This window comes from Nannospalax galili, unplaced genomic scaffold, assembly GCF_000622305.1.
Source record: "Nannospalax galili isolate Female #2095 unplaced genomic scaffold, S.galili_v1.0 scaffold272, whole genome shotgun sequence".
Lineage (NCBI taxonomy): Eukaryota > Metazoa > Chordata > Mammalia > Rodentia > Spalacidae > Nannospalax > Nannospalax galili.
Window position 1 is genome coordinate 339,110 of NW_008331836.1, and position 11,553 is coordinate 350,662.

The 11,553-nt window shown below is 40.0% G+C and overlaps 1 protein-coding gene across 3 annotated transcripts in view; it reads right to left on the bottom strand.

The window, feature by feature from the left end:
* Window positions 1-9,727, bottom strand: part of Gpr180 (G protein-coupled receptor 180) — a 30,104-nt gene extending 20,377 nt beyond the window's left edge. For all 3 annotated transcript variants that reach the window (XR_001872306.2, XM_008826998.2, XM_029560574.1), the window contains exons 1-2: window positions 9,507-9,727; window positions 7,018-7,176 (exon numbers count right to left, since the gene is read on the bottom strand). Coding sequence is in view for 2 of the 3 variants with exons in the window: in XM_008826998.2 (XP_008825220.1) it covers window positions 7,018-7,176; window positions 9,507-9,651 (304 nt within the window). In the remaining variant the exon portion in view is untranslated. The remainder of the gene's footprint in view (window positions 1-7,017; window positions 7,177-9,506) is intronic.
* Between the last annotated feature and the right edge of the window lie 1,826 nt (window positions 9,728-11,553).

The following is an 11,553-nucleotide window of genomic DNA, read 5'->3' on the forward strand; positions in this document are numbered from 1 at the left end:
GATAGGGGGCTGGAGAGATAGCTCAGCGGTTAAGAACACTGGTTGTTCTTGCAGAAGACCGGGGTTTGAATCCCAGCACCAAGATGGCAGCTAACAACTGTCCATAACTCCAGTCCCAGGGGAGCCGACAGACTCTTCTGACCTCTGCAGGCATTGCACGACATGGGTGCACTTATCTACATGCAGGCAATACTTTCAAACACATAAAATAATAGAAAAATTATTTTAGCATTGCATACCAGCAAATAAATCACAATCTCTCCATATTTACTTCTTTAATAATAAAATGGAGATACCTGTCTTGTTAGCTCAGGGTTGTTAAAGTAAATGAGACAGTATATGAAAATTTCATACCAAGTATTCTTAAAACAAGCCAGATCTCAGTACTGTAATCCCACCTACTCAGGAAACTGAGGAAGAAGAATTACAAGTTCAAGGCACGATTTACAAGTTCACTTCTAGGACACAGAGTGAGTTCAAGGTCTTCCTGTGCAAACACACTAAAAAGTAAATAGATGCTGGAGACTGAGGAAATGGCTCAGCAGAAGAGTGCTCACTACATTTGCGTGAGGGCCTGAAATTAAATCCTCTACCCTGGAAAAAGTTTGGGCATGGCCATGTTTGCCTGTAACCTGGGGCTTGCTGCACGCTAGTCTAGCTCCAGGTTCAGTGAGAGACCCTGTCTCAAGGGAGTAAGACAGAGTGATAAGGCAGGGAATCGGACATCCTCCTCTGGTCTCAATGCATACACACCTGTACACAACACCAAACTATACAGCAAAACCACATAACACACACATATACCCACACACATATACCACTCAATACATCAAACACACCATCCCTCCAAAACAACAACAACAAAAAGTCAACCAGGGACATAGCTCAGTGGTAGTGTATTTGCTTATTATGTATGGCTGTGGTTCAATCCTAGTGTCAGGGAGGAAAATGCTAAAAAATAAAACGAGTCTAATTTTCACTTGAGATTATTTCCAGAACATGTCAATGTTAAATGCTCTTTTTCCCAAGTGTATGAAAAATTATTTAATAAGGACACTTCTTGAGGTAATGGAAAATCTGCATATGTAGAATAAACTTCAGAGGACATTATTGCTCATTTCCTCAGCTGTAATGTCATTATGATTATATATACTCATGCCCTTACTCTATGAAGATGTATGCAAAATATGGAAGGTAAACTCTTCATGATACCTACAGCCCATTTTCATATGGGCCAATTAAAAACACAAATCAACAGATATAAAGAAAATTTAACAAAATATTAAATATAGTAGAGGATATGAAGATGCTGTTCACTTTGTTATCTTTTCTGCACATCAGAAAATTGTCCTAATAAAGTTGAAGGAAAGCGACAAACAGGCTCCCTTTATGAATGAAACCCAAATGGGTCTGGTCAGTATTCAAACTGAGAACTTGGACTTTACAACTGAGAATTTCATTCACTGTCAATTAAACTGGCAAGAGGATTTGATTAACACATCATTGCTTTTTTGGCTACTGTTAAGACAGCTCACTACAACAACTTTTTAAAGTATTTAGCTTCTGGAAAATGTAGCTAAGAGTTTAGTTTCTATTAAATACTTGAAGATCCTTAATAAGAGTTTAATAAATGGCTCGGAAATGAGGTTGTTCAAATGTGTTCAAATGTGAAACTTACAATTATGTAATTCTGGATCTCAATACATAAGGGCTCTACTATGCTGCCGTTTCATCGTTTAGATTTTTTTTCCTCACAGATAATGTAATACAAGAATTTACCATATTTTTACATGTAATATAGTTTTTGGTGCTTCTTTTTAAGTTATATGGGCTTATATCAAACAGAAACAAAACTGTGCCTCATAAAGTGATAATGGATTTAGTTTTTGTCTTGCCGTCTTTTTTTCAGCAAGCCCAGGAAGCAAGTCTCTTGACAAAACTGTTATTGTTTTTGAGACAAAAGAGTACAGCACAGCATGCATGTTCTATGCTGGTGTAATTAGTAGCTCAAACATTAACAAAACGTGAGTTGCCGAGAATATTGTTGAGTGGCTTACTCTCCAATCATAATAAAATGAAAAGGAATACCTCAACCAAAATACAGAGTAAATACTAGGATCTTCAATCATTTTTAAAGTATTCCAAATACACAAAAGGAATCATATGCAAAAGATAGAAAAAGACTGCATCAAAATGTTCTATATGCAATAATGTGTTTCACTACTTAATCTGACAATAAATGACTTGGCATTTGTTAGTTTTAAAAAAATTAATTCTTTTTTATATTATTTCTGTGTATGTGTGTACATGCAGGCACCACAGTGTGTGTGCAGAGGTCAGAGGGCAACTTGACGGAGTCTCAGTTCTCTCCTTTGACCACGTGGGTTCTGGGGATTGAACTCCTGTCGTCAGGCTTGACTCAGTGAGCCATTGAGCTTTCATTGTTAGTTTTTGTTGTTGTTTTTTTTTTTTTCTTTTTCAGACACGGTTTCCAGGCCTGGAACTCACTATGTAGAGAAGGCTGGCTTTGAACTCACAGAGATCCACCTGCTTCTGCCTCCCAAGTGCTGGGCTAAAGGCATGAGCCACCATGCCCAGCTTTCACTGTTAGGTTTCTTTTTTGAATATTTTACTTATTATTTTTATTTTATGTGTATGAGTGTATTGTGTGCATGTATGTGAGTGCACCGGTGTTGTGCAATGCCACAGAGGTCAGAAGAGGGCTTCAGATTCCTCTGGAACTGGAGTTAGGATGGTTCATAGCTGCTATGTGGGTGTTGGGAATCGCTCCAGGTCCTCTGTAAGAGCAGTCAGTGCTCTTAACCACTGAGCCATCTCTCCAGCCCCTCACTGTTAGTTTTTTGAGACAGAAATCTATACTTATTTTCAGTGCCTCTAAATGTCTTATTTGCTTGCTTTTAATTAAAATGGACAAAGTAACTGGATGTGGTAGTATCTACACTCAGGAGGCAGAGACAGAGGGGAGGCAGAGGCAAGTTTATGTGAGTTTGAGGCCAGCCTCTACCACAGGGTTCCACACCAGCCAAGGAGACCCTGTCTCAAAAAAATAACACTAAATAACAAAGTCTGGGCAGGGGGTAAAACTTGATACTTGCTGAGCATCAACAAGGCTGTTGTTTCAATTCCCACACCACCATCACACACAAATCTGATGTGTTATGACATTAGAGGACAAAGGAGGACTTAAAAATAACTTATGGGATTGGATAGTTTGCTCAGCAGTTAAAAGCATTTGTTGCTCTGGCAGAGGGCCAGGTTCAGTTCTCAGCACGCACATGACAGCTCACAACTGCCTGTAACTCCAGTTCCAGGGAATCTTATGCCCTCTTCTGGCTTCTGTGGGCACTGCACGCATATGGTACATTGTTATATATGGAGATAAACACTCATACACATATAACAAAAAATCTTAAAATTAAGGTTTCTCATAAGGGCTGGGCAAAATCCCTCAGTTTATTAAGGTTATAGTACTGCTTTTTAAAAAATATTTTATTCATTATTTTTATTTTGTATGAGTGTATTGCCTGTTAATATACAAGTGCACCCATGTCATGCAATGCCCGCAGAGGTCAGAAGAGGGCATCGGATTCCCCTGGAACTGGAGCTTCAGAGAGTTGTTAGCCACTACGTGCTGGGAATTGAACCAAGGTCCTCTGCAAGAGTAGCCAGTGGTCTTAACTGCTGAGCCATTTCTCCAGCCTCTAAGGCTGTTACTTCTTAAAAAGTCATATTATAGCCCCAAAATGTACTTTTTCTAAGGATTTTTTTTTAAGTACGTGATACTTATTACAGTATCAGGAAATAAAGAATATGCTTTTTTGCTTCAATGTACCTAAGACTAGGATTTGATTTTTAAAAAGGTGATGAAATGAATATAAACATAAATATATGTAAAATATGTACAATGTTTTACATAACATGATATAATAACCATGTAATGCACATAAGTGTTTTTTTTCAGTACTTAATTTAACAAAACGATCTTTGTTCCTCTAAAATTCTTATTTCTTGTTCTTTCATAATTCTAAACAAGTCTCCTGCTCTTGAAAGAACATGGAAGAAGGGGAAAGAGAAACAGAACAATAACAAAAAATCAACAAAAGATTTCATTAGGTTATAATCCTGTATATACCTCCATTCAAAAAAGCCATCACAGCCAGGCATGGTGGCACAACGCCTTTACCAGCACTCTCCTGGGAGGCAGAGGCAGGTGGATCTCTGTGAGCTCAAGGCCAGCCTGGTCTACATAGTAAATTCCAGGCCAGCTCTACTACAGGGAGATCCTGTCTCAAAAAGACCAAACCAAACCAAAAAAAAAATATCAATCATACAATTGCAGCATTTTAGGGTGTACAGGGACCTAAAAGCAGTTTAATTTGCTTGTTATACATATAGGTTGTTACAAGTCACTAGCAGTGACTCCTAGTTTAGTAGGCTTGTACTGTACTGTCTCCCCGTATATATTCCTGTATTACCAGAACCAGAAGTTCTGAATGATGGTTTTGCAAATATATGGTACAATATTAACCATTTGGTATTAGAAAACAAACTGATATTCCTCTAGCCCAAGGCTTTAAGCCATCTGATCAACTTTTATTGGAGAAAGAATGTCTCTGTAGTGTCATATGAAAAGTCAAACAACTACTAACTCTGCCCTTCCTGCTACCTAAGTACTAGGCTCTACGACTGCTCACCCTACAAATACTTAGCACATACTTAACTAGGCACTCAGGTCTCATAAACCATAATTTTCACAGTATATCATGTAAAAAGTATTTGTTGTACTTACTCCATTTGCAATTTCATAAAGTTAAGAAAAAAGATTTTTAATTATGTGCATGGGTGTCTCTGTGTGAGTACATGCACATGAGTGCAAGTACCTGTGGAGGCCAGGAGGCATAAGATTCCCTAGAGCTGGAGTTACAGGAAGTTGTGAGCCACTCAACATGGGTGCTGAGAACTAAATTCAGGTCCTCTGCAAGAACACTAATCACTGTTAACCACTGAGCCATCTCTCCAGCCCTAATTTTATATTTATTTACATTGATCTGATTCATTCCTGTTACCATAACCTTAAGGACTGAGAGGATATCTGTATTTGGTTACTGATATATTAGTAGTGCTTAGAATAATACACACAAACATGCAAGTGCTCAGTGAATGAAGGAATGGGTAGACCAAAAGGGCTTTCCATAATACTACTCTTATTGATTGAGCTTTGAAAAACTAAAACATTATGTGGCAATTATAAAAACTATGCAGGAAAGCAAGAGGCTATATACACATGGGAGGAAAGGGTTGAGGGAACAGAAACTGAAAAGCCTGTGCAAAGGCTCAGAGGAGTACTGAAACAGGACACTGCAAACAAAACAAAGGGAGGGAATGATGGAGAAGTACACAGCAACCTGGTCTTGACGGTCCTGCTGATGAGGTGAGGAAGTCTGTTTGTGTCCTAAAAGCAGGAGGAAAACACTCAAATATTTTAAAGGTGTGGTAAGAAAGTAAAGGTAGCATAAAACAGATCTCTGTGCTAACAGAAGTAGGACCATTGCAGCTATGGTGGCCAAGGAGATGGTATTGCAGTAACAGACAAGACAATGCAACATAGCATAACATGGCAGGGGTAAGAAGAAAGAAAGGTGAATTCAAGAGACCTTTAGAAGTAAAACCTCAGGACCAAAGTGGGTAGAGAGGTCTAAGAGAGGAGTGTTAGAAGACACTGGCTTCTGGCAGGCTTACTAGACTGAAAGAGGGGCCAATTCCTAAAACAAGCACCACTAGAAAAGGACCACACAGGGATGGGGAAGACAGAGAACTCAGTTTGAACAGTTTAAGAACTAAAGGCCAAGGATGAGAACTTTAATACATATATGGAATGCAGAGATGAGCAAATTGGTATAGGAGGGAAATAGAGATTTCTACTAATTTCCAGATAAGTTCTGAAATTTAGGGTTGAAGTACACAACTACATGCCTATTTTCTTTGATACCTGACGTTAACCATTCACATCTCCTCAGCATACTATCAATGTCGTCTCACAGCTCAGATAACAGGCCTCTACAATGAACAGCAAGGAATAGGGAACTTCTATTTTATCCTTGCCCTGGCTACCTTACAGGGAAGCAGGCAGCTGTTAAAACTGCTTAGAAATGGCAGTTCATTATCTGGCTAGGCTAAGAAAAGACACTATCATAATCCTACATGTGGATGAGTTTATGAATAATATGGGGGAAAGGGAAGAGGATAATTCCCATTATTTTCATGGGTGCTTCAACCATGTCTCCTACAACCAATTAACTTCAAGGGATCTAATGGGCAGACTAGCACATGTAATTCATTCCCACATTCTACTCACTACGTACTCACTGAATGGCTAGTATCCTACTGCACTGTTGATTTAAAAAAAAAGGATGAAAGTGAGGATTCAAGCTTCCATGTTAAGAAAATAGAACCTCTCCTGAGGCAAACCCCAAAGTTTACAAATGAGGTGGTACTGGCATTTCAAAAGTGACATTCTACCATCATATGATTAAGTCTCATGTTTCAATGTCATGTTATAAAAAGGCATCACTTTGGCTAAGTTGTGCAATTAACTGAAATAACTCATGTTTAGTGTTTAGTTCAGGGCTGGTAGATAATGTCTATCAACCAATGTTATCTTTCCACAATGCAACCAGATAAAAATGTATCTGTCATATTATCATGGACTACACACACTGTAAAGAGTATAAATCAATAGACTCCTTTAAAACTATCTGGATATTTAATTTTTTAAAAAAAATGATAAAATAGGGAAAGGTATTCTATCTTTTGAACAAGGAAAAGTTTATAGCTTTTTAAAAATTCAGTTGAAAATGTAACGACCAAAATATCAGTAACATATAAACAATCATGAAACATCTTACATATGCATATATGTATTATGCAATACTATACTTCAACATTAAAGGGGAAAAAAATCTTATCTAATAGCCAGAGTAAAAGTCATATACTCACTTGTCAACTGAGCTCTGGATAATTTTTCACTACAACTATAGCCAGGACTGCTCTCCTGCAGTTTTAGCCATTCCTGGGCTTGGAATAGGTAGAGTTTAGCTTCTTTGCCAAGAGCTACTGCTATGTTGTTGATTCTGACACACAGAAGGGCATGGTCACCTTGAAATTAAACAAAAAACATCAACTAGTTTGGTCCTGCAGAGAACTGACAGTAGGCCAAGTCAACACTTCTACCCATCAAAATGAATATAGTGTATCTATATAATTCCACTGGTAAGTGTTAATGGTTCACTAAATAAACAGCAAGATCTGCAATAGTGGGATATTCATTTTAACAGAATTTATGCCTTGTTTTCCAATCACTCCACGTCTTATTTGTTCATAAACTAGAAAGATGTCTTGCTAATGTGTCTGTTTTTTTCAAAATACTATGTAGAAAATACTATGGCAATTAGTACTTAATAACATTTTAATGTGAAAATAAGCATAAATAATACAAGAAAGTTTAAAAACATGTATTTGGGGGCGCCTATTTTACATCCGAAACAAAGCTTTACAGTCATGACTTTTACAAAAGAAGTTAAGAAAATACCAGATGAATAATAGCTTGACTGCACACAGAACTAGAGTTAAGATCCAGTACAGACATGGTTGTAGGGTGTGGTGGTGCACATCTTTAATCCTAGCTCTCAGGAGGCAGAGGCAGGAAGATCTCTTGAGTTCAAGGCCAGCATGGTCTGCATAGCAAATTCCAATCTAGCCAGAGCTACACAGCGAGACCCTTTCTCAAAACAAAACAAAAAACCCCAAACTCAGCAAAAAATAGTAGGGGACTCTGGGATGAAGAGCTAAACCAGGAGGCTGCCTTTCATTTCACATTTTACCATCTACTATTCTTTTGGTTCATAAATTTTGTTATTAGAATTAGTTTTGGTTATACATTTTAAATAGTTAATATGTACAGCATAAAGAATATCTCTTACATAAATTGGTTACACATAAATTATCAAGTGACCCTGAAGTTCACTATAACTTTAAATTGTCTTGAGTTCTACTTCACTGTTTCAGATAATTTTACTATAATCAATTGGAATGAACTGAAAACTGGTAATAACTATGATTATGAGAATTATGTGTATAATAACAAAAAGAGAAAAAATACAGTTGGAAAACCTTTCTCCAATCTGTTATAAGATTTACTCAAATTAGCATGCATAATTCCCCTGATATATAACATTTCCTTGAATCAAAAGGCATTATCTGGGGCATTTGATAACCTTGATTTAGCACATGCTTCTCCTCCACGTATACAAAGCAATCAGGACCAGGGTTGTCTGTCAGTTGTGAACAGCATTATTTTTGATTTACCAAGCACGGTTCAGACTGCCATCTATCACAGTGACATCATTATCACTGTCCATTCTCAAAGTACCGTTACAATGAGTTAAGAAAATGAAACGTAACCAAACTACAATAAAACTTTATTAATGAAGAGTCTCTTCTTTCTTCATCCAGGTATTTCACATTTTGGAAAACTGGAGTGTTTTTGCTCAGATACTGTAAAAACTCCCGGTTTAGTTTTTTAAAACCAGCTGCTTCTTTTAATACCATGAAATCTACAATTTCCCAGGCCCTTTATTTCTTCCTCACACCAGATTAGCTTCTCACTATTAAGCGCCCTTTTAGGTTGATATACTGACATCCATAGTTAAATCTAACACAACTCAAGATTACATAAGCCGAAGTCCTAACTTCATCAAGATAAGTCATTTGAAACGCAATACGAGCCAAAATGAGTGCCAAGAAAAACACTCAAGTGAGGCAAAATTAACAGAATGAATTGCAAATTCATCAGCTAGAGAGTATCGATTTTTCTGAGAGACACCAGGAAGTACGAATCAAACATAGCTTCTTCAGATAGGTCATAAAAATGATCAATTACGAAATTTGCGGTACACTATACACTTACACGGATCCACCAACTGAACTCTGGGCCCATTGTAAATCTACTGCACCCGTAGCCTGGTAACCGAACCGTTGTGGCAATAGTTTAGATCCCAACTCCGCTCCAAGGTTATCTAATCGGTTTTACAAACAGGAAATCTACATTCTTGGGCTTACATTCACAAGTAAACTACAGGAAGTCTTTAAGTACGTGATCAGGCCGAGTGGGCAGCCGGCAAACGGTGCTTGGGGGAAAGGATCTGGAGACGCAGGCGAGCGGTCATGTGTTTGTGTGGGGACGCTTGGGGAGCCGGAAACCGGCTTTCAGGTACATTAAGCAGCGGCCCGGGCAGCAGCAACAGTGGGGCTGGCCCTTCACGCGGCGATGAAGGCACCGGACGGCGGTGACGCTGAAATGCAGGTGAGGCCGGGGCCGACGTGGCGGGGAGGGCAGCGCCGCGGCCCCAGCCAACCCGACCCCGGGGCGGAGACAGTGGCCGCGGGCCTCCCGCGCGCCTCCATCCCTCCGCCCGGCCCGGACCTACCGTGGAACTCGAAGTGGCCGATGCTCTGGCCCTGAGCGTTGCGGGCCGCGGCGCTACTGAAGCTGCCCCGCAGGGTCTTGGCCTGGCTGCCCTGCGGCCACCAGCAGCACGTGAGGGCTACCGCCAGCAGCCGCAGGCCACCCATGCCCGCCGCCCGCTCCACAGCCACTCACAGCTAACCTCCCGCAGCCGGCAGACCCACGTCGGCAGCCACTGGCGGGGCGGGGAGGGGCGGGATGCTGGGAGACTGACAGCGAATGAGGCACGAGGTTTGCGCCACGAGCAGAGGACAGTAGCCAATCACCGGCCGCGGTGGGCGTGACGTGCAGATCCGCGCGTCCCATCCCTCCCCGGTCTTTCGGCTAGTTCCCGCCTTTTTTTAGAAGGAGAACGAGGTTGCTTCGGGGACCCTGTGCCACTACGCATGCTCACGTGCTGTCACTAGTCCCCAGGCTTTTCAGCAAATAACTGAGAAATGCATGTATTAGTATTTGGGGATTTAAAAATTATTATAGGCCGGGCGTGGTGGTGCAAGCCTTTAATCCCAGCACTTGGGAGGCAGAGGCAGGCGGATCTTTGTGTGTTCAAGGCCAGCCTGGTCTACATAGTGAGTTCCAGGTCAGCTGGGGCTACAAGGAGACCCTGTCTCAAAAAGACAAAAATAAACAAACAAATAAATAAATAAATAAATTGTTATAATAGTTCTTTTTCAATCTAAGAGTCATGAACAGGCATGGTAGCACACTGCTTTAATTCCAGCATTCAGGAGGCAGAGCCAGGAAGATCTCTGTGAGTTTGAGGCCAACCTGGTCTACACAGTGAGTTCCAGGCTACTTGGGGCTCCATAAGACACTGTCTCACACAAAAAAGGAATTCATGCAGATTAGAAGAATATTTACAGTAAAAAGTGTATAAAGTTAACATTTTAAGTTTCTAGTTTCTCATTTCCCTGCCTGTATTCAATACTGAAAGGTAACCTTTGTCAGTACTTTCAGGCAAATCTTTACACATACATGTGATGTTAAACTAAATTTGCCTGCAGACTGTTCCCAGTATTTTGAATTCCTACATGAAGACTGCGTCCTAACTCAGTGTATAACAAGCCTATCAGGCTGATCCAATCACAGGCAATCAATTGATTAGACTATGTCTATATAGAAGATTCATTGTACCATGGTTCCCTCTGAAAAGGCACAATTGGAGCTATACCCTGTGAAGCCTTTTCTAAAATGGCACTTTTTTTTTTTTTTTGAGGGAGGTGTCCTGTATATATTGACTGCCTATGTTGCTGGATGGTGCTCTCTTTTCTCCTTTTGCCTGACTTGTTCACCATTCTTTGCTAAAATAAACTCTGCTCAATTTAATTTTCCTCGAGTTTTTTTTTTCTTTTCTTTTCTTTTATTAGTATTGTTGGTATGCCAAGGACAGGGATAAGATTGGTCCTGAATGAAAAACAGAACACGGGTCTTGAATACTGTAGGCACTTTCCGTCCACCTTTTGTATTTCTTCATCAGCAATGTTGTCTCTCACTGAGCACTGGCTTTTGGTTCCTCAATTCCCTTGAAAGAATAGGACTGCCATCTGTCCCAATTGGTAGATCCTCAGAATTTATGAAGTGCAAGCAGACTATACTAGAACCTTAGTGCTAATATATCAGGGGCAGTAAGCAATTACATCATCAATTTATATGCTGACAAATGTTTATTCTCTGCTAGATCTGGTCCCAGGGAAACAAAAATCCTTCTATCTGTGGATCGGAGACAGTGAGCAATTCAATTGCATCATCCATCTACATATTGATGAATGCTAATAAGAAAAACAAAAACAACATTGTTCTGCACGGTTAGGGTAGAGATTGCTGTTTGAGTCAAGGAAAGACTCCAGTAGGATGATACTCAGCCTGAGAACTGAAGAAGTATGGGTAAAAACTAGTTAGATGCCTGAGGAAAGAGCATTTAGGCCTGGGGAAGGTGCATGCCTTGCTAATAACACAAGTACAAACGAGGAAGACCAGGATGCTGGGGCAGAGAGCAAGGGAGAGAACAG